Genomic DNA, 20,209 nt, shown 5'->3' on the forward strand with positions numbered 1-20,209 from the left:
TTGGGACTGGAGGTGTGGGCCCCTTCGGACATTTTGGCCATCGTCCGCGGACCCCAGGCTGAGAACCACTGGTCTCGCGGGCCTTGCCGTACTTGGTGCTCCTGCACCATTTCCAACAGCACCTTCTTCTGGGCTAATAAGAGTGCCAATATTGTCCCCCAGCCCCTCGTTCCCAGAGCCAGCTGGCCTTCTGTTCGCAGTTTGAATAACGCTGGGAGAATTCAGATGCTCCCATGTTACCCAAGCTGCAGAGGTGGCCTGAGCTGCTGCAAGTGGGTGGAAGGAGCCCCCAACTGGTGGAAATGTGGTGACCAGATACCCTCTGCCCTATTGCCGTGGGGCCCAAAATGGGAGCTACCCCAAAGAACATTACTCTGAATTGAAAGCCCTGCATGACATAGGAATAGCCAGTAGTCTTCCATGCCCAACACAAACCAACGCTCGGGTGCTCCGTGCTGGCTCTGCACCAACAGTTAAATGAGCCTCCTCACAGAGCTGTGCTGCATCAGTGCTGCTTGTGGACAAACAAAGGAGTGAGCAGAAGAGCCATGTTAATGTCAAGCCTCATTAGAAATGCAGGAAGCTAAGAGAAGATCAAACCTTTGGGCTGCAAAATGGAGAAGGCCAAAACCAGTCGGGCAAGAAATGTGTGTGTGTTTTTAAACCTTCTTGCAGAGAGTTGTGAACCATGGGGGAAAATGTCTGACCCTATTCTTGACTGCAGACTCGGCATGGAGCATGTGAGGTCTAATCCCCTGGCCTTGTCTTACTCTGCATAATTGGGGAGTGCTTTGAACAGATGAAATGTGCCTAGAGAAAGAATAATTGTTGGGGGCTGGAAACCCTACAGTGTGTTTCTGGAAAAGACCAATTATTCTTTATGCACTGAATACTTCAAACGATGCCAAGCACTGTGCTGATTGTGGAGAAGGGCACAGTCCATGCTGCAGAGCGCTTACAGTCAAAGACAGTCTACAGGAAAGGGGAGAGAGGAGGATTGTTTCAATGACCATATTTGATCCATGCTGAATGCCTGCTTTGCCATTTGACCCCGTAGCTAGCCAGCATGACTTCGATTTGTGCTGGTGTTAATCTAACCTTGTTTTACTGAGCTTTCTATTTGTTCCTTACAGGATATTTTAAACCTGGTCCTTTCTTAATATTTTGCACTGTGTAACTCCTACCCATTCTGTATTTACCTAGTTAATATTTCAAGCCCTAGCCTTTTCCTAATGTATTTGAACCCTTAATCCTCCTCTGTCATCCCTCCCAACAGTGATCAGCTGATGAGTCCAATGCCCTTTGTTTCCCAGCACCTCCTCGGTCCTTGCCCACTTCCTACCCTTTTGTTCTGCACAAACCCCTAGTCACCTGCAGAGACTGGCAGTGTGCTCAGCTAAGGTCAGAAAGGGGTAGTTCCTGGGGGGCTGCTAATATACTGATCCCTGGAAACCTTGCAGGGCTCCTGCCCTTGGAGAGGCCTGCTAATGAATGCAATGAGCTGCATTATAGTCATCCAGGGACTGTGAAGGGCTGCAGCAAAGAAACGAAGAAAAATGCTGCTTCCCTTGGAATAAAGGACTCAAAGCCTTGACAGAAGCCAAGCCACTGTTGCTGTTTATAGCCCAGTCTGTCAGTGTGCGCTTTTTAAGGAGTTTCTAGCTAGGCTTTGGGCTAAAACCTGTGATGTATGACTCAGGCGGGGGATGTGAGTGTTGTATTTTAAGTATCAAGTTTCAGAAATATCAGTTTTCTTTCTCAAATTTAAAGGACTGGAGGGAGGGGGAAGGCCTGTTGGTTTGGCTGCAGCCTTGCATTCCTGGTGCTGACAGCCAGGTCTCCTTGTTAAAATTAAAATGGCCAGAACATCGAGGCATAATGTTGCTGAGGTGCTTTTCATAGCAAAGAAAATTAGACAGGCCAAGCTCATAATATATGAGCAGCTGCTGGGGATTCACATCTTCAGAAACACTTCTAATTTGCTCAAAGTATCTCTCAAACGCCTATGGCTTCCTGGTGCCCACCAAATGAGTTTATAAATAAATTAAGCAAAGCTGCACTGTCTCCTTTTCCCCTTGATCTCCCAGCCTGTCCGGCACTGTGAGCTCTTTGGGGCAGGAACGGTCTGTTTTTGTTTATGGTACAACACTGAGCACTGCGTGAGTGCCAAACAAAGAATCGGAAGTTCGCTTCCACGTAAATACGTCTTTTTCTTGCGCCCCTGGTAGAGGACCACGGCTCCTGTAGCGTGTAGTGCACTGCAGCCAGTCTTCCAGACGGCGGGCCAGCCCGTAGGGGTGCAGTCCCATGGGTGTGATGAGAGCGCTTGGCTTAGGGGCTGAAGGATTATTGTGTCTCTAACTGGAATGATGTGATCTTTCCTTTTCTTCTGTTCCCTAAACTCCCTTCCTTTGGCAGGTGGTGGAATTTGTGGCAGTTACATTGCAGCGGGCATGTGCAAGTCTTGCCCAGGGTTCAGAGGGCACTGTGGAAGCGCAGACTTTGAGCATGTCCATGGGACTAGTGGCTGCCATGCTAGGAGGGGCAGTGCAGGTAAGCCAGGACACAATGGGGTGTGCGCTTGTGATCTGAATGCATGAAAGGGCCTCTGGAGCCCCTGACCAGCAATGCAGGCTACTCTGGAACATGCATGGCAGCCTGTGCATGGGCTAAGAGGAAAAACTAGAATTTCTGAAACTGTATGGTTAGTTTAGATCAGATTATTTTGAAATTTTGAAAATAGAGACTCTTCCCACTCCTGTGCCTTGCCCCTTGGTGCAGACATGGTTTCCCTTCACCAGGATGACTCTTAAGCTGTGGTTTGGATGCTACAATGCTCCCGTCCCTTTTCTCTCCCCCACATCTGCTAATTTTTGTCTGAGAGTGATGCCAAGAAATTGATTCATGCTATTGCATCAACTGGAGTGGCCTAGAGTGTAATGTGGCAAAGGATGTAGCTGTGTTGTAACAAAGGGACCAGATGAGTCACAGTTGAGCTGTCTACCTGTTGCTAAAGAGGTTACACTTGTACCTGTTTTGGAAGCATTGTCATGCCATCATGCAGGTCTTTGCACTGTTTGGATCCTACTTCATTTCTCAGCCTCTTCGTCCTTCAGTTTGTTCATTTAACCAAGGTCTCTACAATGTGGTGTGTTTCTAACAAAAAAGCCACCAAACCCTAAATCTGTGAACAGACCCAGTGAAGGAGCATGGCCTGGGTGCATTTTTAGTCAAACTACTACACTTCTCCTTTAGCTTAGTTCTGTAAATCTGCTAAAGTACGAAGAGGATAGTGATCCTGCATGCGCCTTGTAAGGTGCACAGAAGGGAGCCCCTCTGGGACGCACCTTAGGAGCTCTGCTTCTGGGGAAGGCAGAAAATGTTTTCCCTAGCTACACAACTCTTAAAGCATAAGGGAGAATAGGGCCCTGTCTTTGGACTCCTAGGGTCCAGGGGACAGGTTGTTCTGGTGATATTTTGCCACTTAGTTCCAGATTATGGAGTTTACATGTACTTTGCATGCCAGCAGTTTCCAAGTCCTGGAGAATCAACCTTCTCCTGAGGTGTGTTTTTTCTCTAAAGTAAATAAATCTAGAAAATGGCATACAAAAAACTCTGTGCGGCTGGGTGCTCACAAGTCATGAAGTGCCAATTAGTTTCATGCAGAACCCTGACTCTACCAGCAGGTGTGCGTGATCTGAGCCTCTACATGATCGCATTGTATTCCTTAAATATTCATGTTTTTAGTCTGAGATGCTCACATGTAGCATCTTATAAGTGCATTACTCTGTATATGCCTGTCAGTCCCTGAAAGTCACTTACATGAAAAGTACACAATAAATGAAACTTATAGGACATCCTCCCACCTATTAAGCAGGCATGGGAATAATAGTGAACATTTGCTGAGCACTTAAGTTTGCAGCTAAATTCACTTTCTGGTCAACTGCCTCATTCCCGAATTATACCAAAGGAAGGCTGACCTGCTGATGGAAAAGGGAATTTGTTGTCTCTATTTGCTCACCAAGTTACTATAATAACTAATGGGAGAGGAGACGCTTTCAGTGAAAACATTCTGGACAGCCTTGGCAGTGAAGTTAGTGTAAGTGTGAAAAAGTGGTGCATGGTGTCACTTGTGTAAAGCAGCGGAATCTTGTCTGATGCTATGCATGTTCAGCAGTAGCCTGTGATCATGTGGTTAATGACTGTATCATGATACATGTGCACAAGAGGATTTGTGTTGGAAATGGCCCAACTTGATTATCATACACATTGTAAGGAGAGCGATCACTTTAGATAAGCTATTACCAGCAGGAGAGTGGGGTGGGAGGAGGTATTTTTTCATGCTTTGTGTGCATATAATAAGATCTTCTACACTTTCCACAGTATGCATCCGATGAAGTGAGCTGTAGCTCACGAAAGCTTATGCTCAAATAAATTGGTTAGTCTCTAAGGTGCCACAAGTCCTCCTTTTCTTTTTGCGACTACAGACTAACACGGCTGTTACTCTGAAAAGAGGAAGACAAAGAAAATTCTCCACTCTGCCAAATCCCAGCATTTTAGGTTGTCAGTGGGACTGGGGTGGGGGCATGGATCAGTGTTCACGTCACACTCCCCATCAGTGCCCAGCCCAGATGGGGGAAGCTAATGATCCAACCAGCGGACTAAATTTGGTGATGAATCCTGGTCACGTGCCACCTGAGGCATGTTATGCGTACATGAAGAAGAAGTAGGACTGGGTGTTACTATTGACTTTTTGACTGCACGCATGGGGTTAAACTGACAGCTAAATGTGAGGCTGGGAAGGAATTTTGTCCAAGGCCTGGCAGGGTTTTACCTTCCTCTGAACCACTGCCTGGGAGAGTTCCACTCGCATAAGGTGGGCATGTGCCACGGTTGATTTCTTTCCCTTCTGGTTGCAGGGGAGCCTAAAGCACTGAGGGCCATTGTCCCTTCTACTAGCTATGAGCTAAAACAGCCAAACACGGTGTAAATTCAGAGCAGAAGCTGACTGCCCTTTGTTTTGCTTTCTCACCTAGACTTCTGCTTTCCTTTTGGGGTCTTCTCATTGATCAACTGCCCCTTACCCTCCTCTCTCTGGCAGAGCAACACCTCCTCAGACCCAGAGAATGTGCACTGTAGGTCCGTGCCCCTGACCCACGGTGGATGAGGTAGCGGAGCAGGGCTCCACACTTGTACATGGGCCCCTAAGCCAGACCTGATTCTCACTAGCTCATATCAGCTCGTTAGCCATTATTAATGGAAGGAACTTAATGTGTCCAAGTCAATTGAACGAGAGAGGTTTCCCAGGGCAGATGGTGGTTGACAGCAGACATTTAGGTTAACATTTAGACCACTGCAAATCTACAGATATCCGCTTTATATCTGTGAATATCTGCATTCACAGACCATTTTTGCAAATTTTGTATCCCTGCAGGGCTAAGTGTATTGTCTCAAATGGCCATCACACAGGATATCTATCTTGGTTTTCAATTAAGTGTTTTGCACAATTGTGCAAAAAAAAATCTCCTGAAACCACTGGCAAACCATTAGCTTCACTACTCAAGTCTTTGCTTTCCCAGATCTAATGATTGAATTTTGAAACTGTGTCGGTCCCAGGATATTAGAGAGACAAAAAGAAAAGGAGTACTTGTGGCACCTTAGAGACTAACCAATTTATTTGAGCATGAGCTTTCGTGAGCTACAGCTCACTTCATCGGATGCATGCCGTGGAAACTGTAGCAGACTTTATATATACACAGAGAATATGAAAAAATACCTCCTCCCACCCCACTGTCCAGTTGGTAATAGCTTATCTAAAGTGATCATCAGGTGGGCCATTTCCTGCACAAATCCAGGTTCTCTCACCCCCCTCCCAAAAACCACACAAATTCACTATCCTGCTGGTAATAGCTCATCCAAAGTGACCATTCTCCCTACAATGTGCATAATTAAGATGGGCCATTTCCAGCACAAATCCAGGTTTTCTCACGTCCCCCCCACCCCCATACACACACAAACTCACTCTCCTGCTGGTAATAGCTCATCCAAACTGACCACTCTCCAAGTTTAAATCCAAGTTAAACCAGAACATCTGGGGGGGGGGGAGAGTAGGAAAACACAAGAGGAAATAGGCTACCTTGCATAATGACTTAGCCACTCCCAGTCTCTATTTAAGCCTAAATTAATAGTATCCAATTTGCAAATGAATTCCAATTCAGCAGTTTCTCGCTGGAGTCTGGATTTGAAGTTTTTTTGTTTTAAGATAGCGACCTTCATGTCTGTGATTGCGTGACCAGAGAGATTGAAGTGTTCTCCGATTGGTTTATGAATGTTATAATTCTTGACATCTGATTTGTGTCCATTTATTCTTTTACGTAGAGACTGTCCAGTTTGACCAATGTATATGGCAGAGGGGCATTGCTGGCACATGATGGCATATATCACATTGGTGGATGTGCAGGTGAACGAGCCTCTGATAGTGTGGCTGATGTTATTAGGCCCTGTGATGGTGTCCCCTGAATAGATATGTGGGCACAATTGGCAACGGGCTTTGTTGCAAGGATAAGTTCCTGGGTTAGTGGTTCTGTTGTGTGGTATGTGGTTGTTGGTGAGTATTTGCTTCAGGTTGCGGGGCTGTCTGTAGGCAAGGACTGGCCTGTCTCCCAAGATTTGTGAGAGTGTTGGGTCATCCTTTAGGATAGGTTGTAGATCCTTAATAATGCGTTGGAGGGGTTTTAGTTGGGGGCTGAAGGTGACGGCTAGTGGCGTTCTGTTGTTTTCTTTGTTAGGCCTGTCCTGTAGTAGGTAACTTCTGGGAACTCTTCTGGCTCTATCAATCTGTTTCTTTACTTCTGCAGGTAGGTATTGTAGTTGTAAGAAAGCTTGACAGAGATCTTGTAGGTGTTTGTCTCTGTCTGAGGGGTTGGAGCAAATGCGGTTGTATCGCAGACCTTGGCTGTAGACGATGGATCGTGTGGTGTGGTCAGGGTGAAAGCTGGAGGCATGTAGGTAGGAATAGCCGTCAGTAGGTTTCCGGTATAGGGTGGTGTTTATGTGACCATTGTTTATTAGCACTGTAGTGTCCAGGAAGTGGATTTCTTGTGTGGACTGGACCAGGCTGAGTTTGGTGGTGGGATGGAAATTGTTGAAATCATGGTGGAATTCCTCAAGGGCTTCTTTTCCATGGGTCCAGATGATGAAGATGTCATCAATATAGCGCAAGTAGAGTAGGGGCTTTAGGGGACGAGAGCTAAGGAAGCGTTGTTCTAAATCAGCCATAAAAATGTTGGCATACTGTGGGGCCATGCGGGTACCCATAGCAGTGCCGCTGATCTGAAGGTATACATTGTCCCCAAATGTGAAATAGTTATGGGTAAGGACAAAGTCACAAAGTTCAGCCGCCAGGTTAGCCGTGACATTATCGGGGATAGTGTTCCTGACGGCTTGTAGTCCATCTTTGTGTGGAATGTTGGTGTAGAGGGCTTCTACATCCATAGTGGCCAGGATGGTGTTATCAGGAAGATCACCGATGGATTGAAGTTTCCTTAGGAAGTCAGTGGTGTCTCGAAGGTAGCTGGGAGTGCTGGTAGCGTAGGGCCTGAGGAGGGAGTCTACATAGCCAGACAATCCTGCTGTCAGGGTGCCAGTGCCAATGCCACTTCCTGGACACTACAGTGCTAATAAACAATGGTCACATAAACACCACCCTATACCGGAAACCTACTGACGGCTATTCCTACCTGCATGCCTCCAGCTTTCACCCTGACCACACCACACGATCCATCGTCTACAGCCAAGCTCTGCGATACAACCGCATTTGCTCCAACCCCTCAGACAGAGACAAACACCTACAAGATCTCTGTCAAGCTTTCTTACAACTACAATACCCACCTGCAGAAGTAAAGAAACAGATTGATAGAGCCAGAAGAGTTCCCAGAAGTTACCTACTACAGGACAGGCCTAACAAAGAAATAACAGAACGCCACTAGCCGTCACCTTCAGCCCCCAACAAAAACCCCTCCAATGCATTATTAAGGATCTACAACCTATCCTAAAGGATGACCCAACACTCTCACAAATCTTGGGAGACAGGCCAGTCCTTGCCTACAGACAGCCCCGCAACCTAAAGCAAATACTCACCAACAATCACATACCACACAACAGAACCACTAACCCAGGAACTTATCCTTGCAACAAAGCCCGTTGCCAATTGTGCCCACATATCTATTCAGGGGACACCATCACAGGGCCTAATAACATCAGCCACACTATCAGAGGCTCGTTCACCTGCACATCCACCAATGTGATATATGCCATCATGTGCCAGCAATGCCCCTCTGCCATATACATTGGTCAAACTGGACAGTCTCTACGTAAAAGAATAAATGGACACAAATCAGATGTCAAGAATTATAACATTCATAAACCAGTCGGAGAACACTTCAATCTCTCTGGTCACGCAATCACAGACATGAAGGTCGCTATCTTAAAACAAAAAAACTTCAAATCCAGACTCCAGCGAGAAACTGCTGAATTGGAATTCATTTGCAAATTGGATACTATTAATTTAGGCTTAAATAGAGACTGGGAGTGGCTAAGTCATTATGCAAGGTAGCCTATTTCCTCTTGTGTTTTCCTACTCTCCCCCCCCCCCCAGATGTTCTGGTTTAACTTGGATTTAAACTTGGAGAGTGGTCAGTTTGGATGAGCTATTACCAGCAGGAGAGTGAGTTTGTGTGTGTATGGGGGTGGGGGGGACGTGAGAAAACCTGGATTTGTGCTGGAAATGGCCCACCTTAATTGTGCACATTGTAGGGAGAATGGTCACTTTGGATGAGCTATTCCAGCAGGATAGTGAGTTTGTGTGTGTGGTTTTTGGGAGGGGGGTGAGAGAACCTGGATTTGTGCAGGAAATGGCCCAACTTTATTATCATGCACATTGTGTAAAGAGTTGTCACTTTGGATGGGCTATCACCAGCAGGAGAGTGAATTTGTGTGGGGGGGTGGAGGGTGAGAAAACCTGGATTTGTGCTGGAAATGGCCCACCTGATGATCACTTTAGATAAGCTATTACCAACTGGACAGTGGGGTGGGAGGAGGTATTTTTTCATATTCTCTGTGTATATATAAAGTCTGCTACAGTTTCCACGGCATGCATCCGATGAAGTGAGCTGTAGCTCACGAAAGCTCATGCTCAAATAAATTGGTTAGTCTCTAAGGTGCCACAAGTACTCCTTTTCTTTTTGCGAATACAGACTAACACGGCTGTTACTCTGAAACCTGTCATTAGAGAGACAGTGTGGGTAAGGTAATATCTTTTATTAGACCAACTTCTGTTGGTGAGGGGGGCAAGCTTTCGAGCTCTGTATAAGCTTGTATGCTTGTCTCTCACCAACAAAAGTTGTTCTAGTAAAATATATTACCTGACTCACCTGGTCTCTCTGATTTTTGAAATGCAGTGCAAGAACTTCTTTCCATCCTCTTCCACGTCCTGATACATGCTGCTAGCAAAACCCTGCAGTGCCTCTTGCAGATACATGACACATTGCTACAGCTTCAGAGGGAACTTCTACCCAGTGACACTCTTGAGTAGCTTGGGCACAGTGCATTCCCCAGTGTAAAACAGGGCCTGGGAGGAGCGTGCAGAGGACAGCTTTATAATCTACCCTTGTGTTGCTGAACCCTGTGGTTCTCTCATGCCTCCCTGCCCCTGCCCTGTACGTTCTTTCCGAGGTTGTAGCTCTTGTGCTCCCCCTGCTGGCACTTTGCCAGAGCTAGGCGGGTCAATCAGTGCTGCTCGTTAAATAAGGAAGTAAATGAAAAATGCACCTTAATCGCTGCAACCTCGAGAGAAAATATTTGTCAAATGGGAAAGGACGTCATTGGTGCAGCAGAGAGTGAAAACCAAAGTAGGTGCGAGAGCCCTGCTCCCCGAGTCTCCCCAGCATATGAGATGCTAAAATACCAGGCATTGACAATGGAGCCTTATTCAGAAGACCTTGAGGTCTTGTGATTTCAGCAGCGGGACTGGGAGTTTGGATTTCTGTGTTCTCTTGTTGCGTGTTGTGGGCGAGACCTGACTGCACAGGAGCTCAGTTTCCCAGCCAGAAGAAAGTGGATAATATTTATTTTCCCATCTCCAAAGGGGGCTGTGGAGCCTGATTCATCCGGTCAGTCCTAAAGCTCAACGCTTACTGTTGCCAAACAGGCATTCCGAGCACATGGGCTCTGCTGCAAGAGGCTCTTTGGGAGATCTGGAGATGGTCTGTTTCCTGCTAGCTTGTTGATTAGGGAGTGCAATCACACGTCTTGGAAGGGCACGTTTCCTCTCCTGAGGAGTGATCAGTTTCTTGAGCCTCTTGAGGATTCCTGACCTGATAGTAAAGTTTTAAGGCCAAGCAGACATCTCCTGGACAGACTAGAGGGAGCACTGGGATTGGCTTTGGTGGTGGAGACGGGATTGGCCCCGTCCGTGGAGATGTGCTGCAATCCTTTGGGATTGATATAAGACTTCAGCTGCCTCCCCCCTGCTCCTGCCCTCCAAAGTCTTCTCCCTTCCGAGTTTCTTTTAGGCTTTACGGTGCTGTGTGCTAAATCCAGGAAATTGCCACTTGGTTTATTTTGTCACGCACAGAGCAATTTTCTCCCTAAAGTAGCATCTTCACCCTTTGCTGAGTTCCATTCAATGGATCTGTTGAGGTGTTGGCTACTACAAAGGCAATTGGTCCAAAGTGGAGACATGTTATAATTCTCATGTGTATTTCCTAACAACCCAGCACTTTCACCCTGTCAGTGTCATTTAACAAGTAAAAAGCTATCCACTGGGAAGCAGATTTTAAATCAAGATCGGATCTTTTTCTAAATGATACACTTTAGTTCAAACAGGGATTAGTGCAAGGAAGCCATGCTCTGTGTTATACAGGAGGTCAGGTGAGATGATCACAGTGGTGCCTTTTGGCCTTATGCTCTGGGAATCTACAGTCTGTGAAAAGTGCTTTGTGTCCTAGTTCATGTTCATCTCTGGAATAGGCTTCAGGGGCAGGTGACGCACTTGCTGTGCTTTCGAGAACTGTCAAATGATCAGGTTCATTGCCTAGTCCTAGCAGGCACATTGGTTCCCTGCACATGACTCCTAGCAGATACTGGAGGGCGAGGCAATCACTTGTTTCGATTTACAACATACACAAAAGGCTCCTAATCCTGGGATCTGGGCACCTTTGTCATAAAATAGTCACATAAAGGTTGAACCAGCAGCTGCTCCTCGCCTCTAGGCAAGAAAAAAATAACCAAAGATTAACTCAAACCATGAACAAATACCCTCTTAGCACAAGTGCAGGAGATCACTTGCATTCACCCTACACCTGGAGCATGCTGCCAATCGCCATCTGCACTCATGAAACTAGCCCTCGTCTCTCTCCGTCCTCAGACGCATAGGCTGAAGACGGGGCCTTGCAGAGTGTTGTGATGGTCATTAATTACCTGTGCACACTTTTACATGTGATCTGTGTGTGCCGCTCGTCAAGTGACTGCTCATACAACTGCACCTGCACATTTCATGATCCTTTTTGTCCGTGCTGCAGTGAACGTGAGGCCTGAGTAAATGCCTCTTGGGAGGAGTGCCCCCCGCTCAGCAGAGCTAGTGCCGTATGGCTAAACTGCACTGCAAGCAGACTGTGGCAGGTGTTGGTAGGGGATGCGCAGGAGAAGGAGCCAGTGAGGCTTTACAGAAACTAGTCAGACTGCGTACTGCCGGTCGCTTTCAGCATACGCAAAATCTCTGTGTCTGAAACGCTGCATGACCAGACAAGGATGAGGTGTTCTGGACCTCCTGTAGTCACATCTCCATGTGAGGATGGTAGGGCAATGTGAAAAGCTGCTGTCCCACCCCACCCAATGGTCACACTTCCCAGTTTGGGGCACACTATTATCTGATCCATCAGGCTCACATCCGTGCTGTGCAGTTACTGAAGTTTCTTATTAGATTCAGCTCCATCAGACTGTCTCCCACCACGCTCTCTCCTGGGCCCCTCAGCCCAGGGGAGTGTTCTCAGGAGCTGCTGTAACTCCATGTGTGCATCTCTCATTTTAGGCCATGCCAGTGACAGTTGTGTTTTTCTTTCAGCTGAAATCGGGTGACTTTGCCATCCTAAAGCAGTTGGTGCCCCTGTTGGAGGAGATCTCCCGCATTCATCTTGAACCAGTCATCCAGGAGCTTGCAGCTGATCTGCGCATCACCATCTGCACTCACGGAGCCTTCTCCACCCAAACTGTAGGCACTGCTGCCCAGAGCACCCTGGGGGAAAAAATAGGGTCAAGCAGGTCAGGAGGACAGACCCACACAAACCCCACAGAAAGACCTGAGAACAAAACAGCTGGGCTCATCCTAGGACAGCCACAGAGTAATGAAAATTGCAGCCACACAAACAGCCTGACCAGTAACCCCAGGCCTAAAGGAAAGAATGGGGAATCCACTGTGCAGAAAGAGTGCCCCGTTGAGACTCCTACAGCAGACCACACCCCACAACAGCTTCAGGAGCTCCTCTTATCAGCCTATGACCCGGAAATCCCAGTACGAGCAGCTGCCCTGCGGCGTCTTTCCCGTTTGTTAGAGCAGAGGGATCCAGATGGACTAAAGGCTCAGGAGAAACTCCTCAAGGTAGGCAGAACTCAGGACTAAAGCTTGCTTGCAGATTGTGTTTGTTTAATGTGCTGATTCCCTTCTGACACTATGCACCACTCAACCTAGTGTCACACTTACTGGCTTGTCTTCACACTTATTACATGACAACACACCTGGGACAATGTGGGCGCTGGGGGAGTGACTCAGGCTGGCCGTACACATGTCTGGGAAGAGCATGCAGGTCCCTTGTTGGCAGTTTTTTTCTGAAGAGCTCAGCCTTCGTCGTCCTCGTGGCCCCAGCAACTCTTACTGTGTTCCCCCCTGAACTGTTGGGGTTTGTTCTCTCTCCTCCCCGCTCCATGAAGCGGTAAACGTGATGATTTGGTAGACCCAGTTATTGACCCTGCTAACATGAGATTAACAAGGTTCCTCTGACCCAGCACGGCTAATGTCCCCAGGCACTATTCCCATGTTGGCCTCTCATGCCCCGTCTCTGCCCCTTATTCCTGGGTTCAGGGAGGAGTAGAGGTCACTTCCATTTTTCTCTGGGGCTAAAGGAGAGGAACCAGAGTTAAAACAGGAAAATGCCCACGGATCTCTGTAAGTGAAAACCTCGCATCCTCCCTGTGAATAGTTAAGGAAACAAATTGTCCTCCATGCATTGCAGGGCTCAGAGGCGATTCCTGAACCACTCCCCACCCCACAGCTGGAAGTCTCTGCTGTAGTGATGGGCAGCTGAGGAGTCAGTGTCTCACTGGCAGATTTCATGAATCAGTGTTACCTTTATGGCAACCATGACCCAGGCTCAAACCCTTTAACCAGGGCCACGTGCAGTCCATGATGCTGTGGGAATCCACCTATATGACAGCTCTGAGAGGTGTAAATGTCCTCATTCATCTCAGCGGGGTGCTAACTCTCAAGCCTAGTTGTGATGATTTAAATTGTCAGCATTTACTATTTCACTGCTGGCAGAAGCATCCAGACAATGTACTGGTCCCTCACTGCTGGCTGCAGAGGCGTGTGTTGGGGTCAGGAGGCAGTGGAACAGCTAGTTGCTGTCAAAGTTTAGAATTTCAAAATTTCTTGTTGCTCCAGACTTGCCTACAAGATGGAGAGAAAAGCTGCTTCCCCACAGATCTCACAGGGCCTTGCTTGCAACTCCAGCTTGACCGCAACGTACAGAGGCTTCACTCAGAGGGGTACGGTCAGCTCAGAGAAATGGGGAAGTATGGATAACACCCCCAAGTGTGTGGGACTGGAGCTGTCTTAGGTGAGAACATGGGTCTCACACCCCTAAGAAGGTAACTGGTGTGCTTTGTCCTCCAGGTTTTCTTGGAAAATATGGAACATGAGGACTCCTTTGTGTACCTTTCTGCTATTCAAGGTGAGTGCAGTGCCCAAGTTGCCTGAGTTTGGTGTCTGTTATTTTTCTAAGGATTTGCTAGTTAAACGTGCACACTGTGTCTGTCATGCAGAGCCCTTCGCTCCTTTCAGTTCCAAGAAGTGTCTGAGCCAAGACAGCTACCAAGAGAGTAGCACAATGATCACTGCCTGGGTGAGATAGGTGGGGCAAGATCTGAACGTAGGCTCGGGCACCAGGAACTGCTGAGTTCCAATCCAAGCTATGTCACTCTCATATTCTGTGACCTTCACCTCTGTGCCTGTTTCCCTCTCTCAAAATAGGGATATTTCCTACCTCCTGGGCTCCTTGAGGGTTAACGTGTGAACTGCACTTGGCAGAACAATACTTTTAGACTGGCCTAGGTAGGAAACTTCTCTGCCCAATCTGTTGTTTCCTCCTTGCCAACAGTAGTAAACACCCCAGTCTCTGGATAACCTGCTAACAGTGAGGGGTTAGCTTCTCTTTCTCCCTCTCTAGCTGCAGAATCACACGGACACTGGTCACTTGTCTGCAGCATGGTAGGGAAAAAAGAAATTTCCTGTTTGTGCCATCTGCACCTCTCCACTCTTCTTATATTGATTTGTACTGAAACCCCTATTGTAACGTCAGGGAGGGCCTTGTTTCCCACAGCATCCTGCTGTCTTTAGGCCAATTTGTGGGAGTGTCTCTCGGGACAGTTTCTCTGAGTGTCTGAGAGGCCATTGTAGTCCAAAAGGTGGTAAGGTGGCCGGTTCTTGTGAAGTTCTTCACAACTGGGTCTGTCTTTGTGTCCTCTGTGGCTTGGGCTGTAAAGCTTTCTCTGGCTTTCATCAGTACTTTGCCCAGAGTACAACAAAGCTGCTTCACTGAACTGAAGTTGGAGATCAAATCATCATGACTGCAAAGGGAAATGAACGAGCGGTGATTGAATTCCAACACATTTAAGCCAGGAGAACACAACTGTCCTTGCATCTTTTACCCAGCTGTTCCCGGAACGGGTCTTGCTGGGAAAGATTTGCTTTTAGAACAAAAGGAAAAGCAAACATTTTACATGGCTTCAGGTTCTGCCTGGGAGCTGTTCCCAGCACCATCTCATGGTTGAAATCGGGGTTGTACAATTGTCTGGAAGTAGGGAACAGATTTTTGGTCTAATAGAACTAGTAGCTCATGATTCCTGCCACCCACTCGGGTGTGACTAATGCACATGGAGGCACAGGTGCTGTATGTTTCCCTGTTCAGATGAGGCAAACCCCCTTCCCTGGTAAGCCATACCGGAGGGCATCTTTCCCACTATGACAGGTTTCAGAGTAACAGCCGTGTTAGTCTGTATTCGCAAAAAGAAAAGGAGTACTTGTGGCACCTTAGAGACTAACCAATTTATTAGAGCATAAGCTTTCGTGAGCTACAGCTCACTTCCTCAGATGCATGTAGCTCACGAAAGCTTATGCTCTAATAAATTGGTTAGTCTCTAAGGTGCCACAAGTCCTCCTTTTCTTTTTCCCACTATGGTTAACTAACATTTGTTTTGTGATATGTATGAGTCCTTTGTGTTCCACCCATGCTCTTATCTGTGAACTGCTAGCATACATCAGCTGAAAGGTTTGGCTTGTTTATTTAGTTTCATTACCAATTAAGCCACTGATTATATTCTGCTGCTGAGGATGTGCTGTGGATTTAGTGAGTGTCTCATCCTCAAACACTGCACATTCCCAAGAAAGTCAGAGGCAAGGCAGAAAAGAATTCCCAGGAAACCAGAGAGCCAGTGGCTGTGAAATCCAGGCTTTATGCCTCCCAGTCAGCAGTTTGGATCCATATGGATTTTCTACTGGGATCGCAGGCCTCCTGGCGCTAACATCTCTTTGGCTTTGTCTACACTAGAGCTTTGGTCATGTTGTAACTCAAGGCAATTGATTGCCAGTTGACTTGCGTTAACTAACATGATCATAAATACTAATCTAGACAGTCCATGAAAGCGTGTTGGTGGCTGTGTTAGAATTCACAGTGGTAAATACCTTTTCTTCAGCTGAGTGGGCAAACAATTCGTTGCTGTCACAGGCATGGTACAAGGCTTCCCCATCAGAATGAAGGGAAGTCGCACAGGATGCGGGGTCGGTGACCTCCGTGCTAGTCAGTGCATGCAGCTGTTCATAGAGCACAGGTCACTCTTAGATTTTTACAAAGGTTGGCTAGTAGGTGTGCTCCCCAAACTGGGCCACCAGGGAAAGGCATTTCTGAAATACACAGGTTATTTTAAAGGGAAGGGTGGGGGCAGGCTTCTGGTACCTGTGACCTGTGGGCAGTGGATTTCAAAATTGTGACCGGAGCAGCTGCTGTCCCAGGGAGAGTAGCATTGTGGGACAAATGCTGGGGGACTGTTGAAGGTGACACAGATAGTTCAGTGGTCTTATGTCATGTGGGGAGATGGTGTTACTGTTTTGATGTAACAGGGAGGCTACCTCAGTGAGAGACACATGTAGCTGTGGATATTAGGTCAACATAGCTTTGTAGTGTAGACTAGGCTGAAGTGCCTCTTGGTCCATGGTGCACAGCCGTGCACATCTGGAACTGGGAGTCTGACACCAGAAACTCTCCTGAGCTGTTTGGTTCTCCAACTATGAAAGCATAAGCCACCCCACCACATGGTGAAAATATCTGGGCTCTCCTAAAAGGGGAAACCTGTCATTTCTAGAGGAACACAGATGTTTGTTTAGCTGCGCTTATAAAGAATTGCAAGGTGATCTGGCATAAAGCTGTACCAACATGCTTTATGGACAATGAACAAATAAAGAGCTACTTCCGAAGAAAAGCTGTGGTATCCGGACTCCAATCCTATTGCGTGCTACCTATCCAAACAATCCCCCTGTGGTTTCCATTCTTCAGTCTGTTCCAAACTCTTGGGTAGTGCTGCTATGCGCTTTTAAAGGGGGCTCCATGGCAGGGATGGGATTAGTTGCTGAATCCAGCAAGGAATTGCGCGGCTGCACTCTGAAGTAGCTGCAAGTGCTGGAGCAGTCCTGCTGAGGGAATTGCTGTAATCAAGCTGTACAGCTCCCGGGGTATATTTGCTGCTGGGAGGTCATGGTGGGGAAAATAAAATCTCTTCATAAGAAACCTGTGCATGTGAAGAGAGGTTAATAGCTTGCCCATGCATTCTGTTCCATGGAAATGGCTGCCGAAAATGTGCCAAGATTCCTGACTTTGCTTTCTACCTTAGACCAAGTCCCTGCAATAAGAGGACAGACACAGGAAGAGAGATCATCTGGAGAGATCTTATTCAGCACTCCAGGAAATCTCGTATTGGGGTACCTGGGCGGGTTATTTTAGTACTCACCACTTAGTAATAGGGACACTATCTCAATAAAATCACTGATAGACGGGGAATGGATGCTTGAGGGATGCCAGATAGCATAACCGTTGGGAATGATGGTCATCTATTACCGCTAACTGATCTCTAGCCTTGTAGGTGTGACTAGAACAATGTCAGACATGAGGTCCAAATGACATATTCACAACACAAGCTTTCATTATTATTTAAAAAAAAATTGTTGTTTCTGGCTCTCAGGGTTGATAAAAACCCTTCCAAAATGTGACCTAAGTGTAAGCAGTGTAGTAGTGATTGCTTGACTCTGCAGACAGCCTGAATCAGTGGCTCTGAGAGGTCTGAACTCCCCAAAGCCCTATTAATCTTCTCTATATGTTAACCCTGGAGCCCAGTGATGACACTTTAATGTAACCGTTATCTATTCAATTAACGATCACTGTAGTGCATGGAATGGGGAGGAAGGTGGCCACGGGGAGTTGCTGCAGACAAGGATGTGCAGAAAGAAAAACAGACGCAGTTAAGAGAGAGACAAGGAAGGGAAACACAGTGAAGAAATAATGGTGATCCTGTGGGGGAGCAGATTTCCCTATGGGCTGCCGAATAAGACAGCTGGGTTCCAGACACTACATGTAATGACAGTAGTGCAACGTTTCAGTGCTACATAGATACCAGAGTCTCCCCTGGATCTCCGTGATGTTGCCGGGGTGCCCCTGTGGATGGACAGGCGTGTGCTGCACAAGACTGACACTTTGGTCCATGGGCCAGAATTAAAAATGGGATTCAGCGCTTGCCACAGGATGAGTGCGAGGCCCCTGGACTGGCACCCCGGGGAGATGGTTACACGTGCACACCGTCTCCTGCAGTCACCAGGTCCGCGGCCACAGCTGTTACCAAAACTTCCATTTCTCAGGCTTGGTCTACACTTAAGTTATGCCAGTGTGGCTTGTTCTGCTTGGGGAATGGGTACAAACTGTACCCCGTGTCATGTCTTCACAAGATCTGTGCTACACCCCAGGTCTTGGAGGAACCCCTTCAGTGGGTCCCACTCTTTCCTTCAGGGCTGGCCATATGGTCCCACCAGCTCCTAGACTTGAGCCTCTAGGCTCCTGCTTCATAGTGTGAGCTCTGCCCTGTGCGTCCAACTAACAGACACCTGGTAGAGTCCCTGAAGAGTGTAAAAGTCTAATGAGCCTCGGCAGGTGTTTGCATGAGGCAAACTTTCCCAGACAGAACAGGGTTTATTAGTCACCTGGAATGCAGCACTGGAAGTCCTCAGGTTAGCATAGAGAAATAAAGATTAAGACATAGTCTGTCTGGCCCAGATAGTGTCATCTGCCATCCAAGCTGCTGTGGACCCCATTTCTGGCTCTCTCTGACCCTTTGTCAGTCCCAGGGGAGAGCAGTCCAGCCGCTTCCAGAAGTGAACTCTTTATCCCTGCCTGCCACCTCTGTCCTTCGTTTTCAGGCAGAGCCATGCTGAATTCACATACTCCACCTCTGAGCGCTTCCCACTGTTAAGCGTTGATTGCTCAGTCATTGCGGGGGGAGGGGGGTTCTCATTGTCTCTGTAGATCCCGTTTATTTGGGTTGGTTTCAACCAGGTCTTTAATGACCCCTTCATTCCACCCAGGCAGCGGGATGGTGCACACACCTCATGCCTTCTAGCTGCCCCGACAGCAGACTTACCCCTTTCTCACCTACTTGGTAGCAATGTTAAGTACAGGAGGACACTGAGATACACATAGGGTTCATAAAAATATTACCGAACATTACCATTTCATCACAACTAGCAAAAGCATTCTTGGCAGAATAAACTGTCCCCCCACTAGGAGGGTTTGCTGGGGTAGCTCTACCAGTATATCTATACTTTTCCAGTGTAGACACGGCTGACGTGTGACAGAGTTGTCACTTGCCTGCAACCGTCTTTTCGGGTGTATCTGTAATAGAATCTTGAATAAGACCTTAGAATTCTACCTTTCGGCATCTAATCCTTCCAAATCTTAAACACACAAATCTAGTACTGTTGAGCCAGATGGGGAACCAGGCCATGCATCCTAGTCAGTCTCATAGATGTGCATTGTTTCCATCTCTGACCCAGGTCTCTCTCTTCAGTAGACAGATCTTTCTTGTGTATCGCTGGGTTGGGTGCATAAGGTAGCATTGTTCCTTTGGAAGGAAAGTCTTAGGGACATGATCAATTAGATTCTTAGAGGGGTAAACAATGTATTGCTTAAGAGACGCATAACTATGGAGGAAGAAAACCCCTGCGGACCTGTAGTGAAGCGATGACTCACCGGCGCAGCGCCTCCTGCTGGTTATCTCAGGAACTGGCTCTCCAGCATATGGAGCGCTTCCTCCTGGACCCCGATGCCCCTTTACCTGGGGTCCTGTCCCCTGGCAGTGCCCCCACACTCTGGGTCCCCCTCCCAGGGGAAGCTCCAACCCTCTATCCCCACCTTGCCTCAGTGGCTACTGCCAGTCATCATCTAGCCCCCGCTCACTGTGGTGACTGCAGCCTGTAATGGCCACTCATCATTGGCAAGGGGTTAGGACCTGCTGCCTTTGCCTATCCTCGGGCTGCCCCGCTGCAGCCCCAGTACCTTTGGTAGGCTTGCAACCTAGGGGTTTACCAGGCTGGAGCTGCCCAACTCCCTTGCCCTTCCCCAGCATTGCTCCACTTCAGGTACCTTCCTCTCAGGCAGCTAGCCCTTCCTACTCCAGGGCTAGAGTGAGACTCCTCCAGCTTCTGGCCCACAGCCCTCTTATCAGGGCCAGCTGGGCCCTAATTGAGCTGGCCACAGCTGTGGCTGCTTCACCAATCAGCTTAGCTTGGCTGCTTTTAACCCCTGCTTATCAGAGTGGGGCAGCTGCCCCACTACTGGACCGT

The 20,209-nt window shown here is 47.7% G+C and overlaps 1 protein-coding gene across 1 annotated transcript in view; it reads left to right on the forward strand.

Annotated features, from left to right (window-relative positions):
* Positions 1–20,209, forward strand: part of TANGO6 (transport and golgi organization 6 homolog) — a 93,389-nt gene that overhangs the window by 32,590 nt on the left and 40,590 nt on the right. Inside the window, exons 12-14 of the mRNA XM_084644786.1 lie at positions 2,419–2,553; positions 12,122–12,655; positions 13,946–14,003. Coding sequence (XP_084500912.1) covers positions 2,419–2,553; positions 12,122–12,655; positions 13,946–14,003 — 727 coding nt within the window. The remainder of the gene's footprint in view (positions 1–2,418; positions 2,554–12,121; positions 12,656–13,945; positions 14,004–20,209) is intronic.

The sequence above is a fragment of the Lepidochelys olivacea genome (assembly GCF_965140295.1).
Source record: "Lepidochelys olivacea isolate rLepOli2 genome assembly, chromosome: 12".
Lineage (NCBI taxonomy): Eukaryota > Metazoa > Chordata > Testudines > Cheloniidae > Lepidochelys > Lepidochelys olivacea.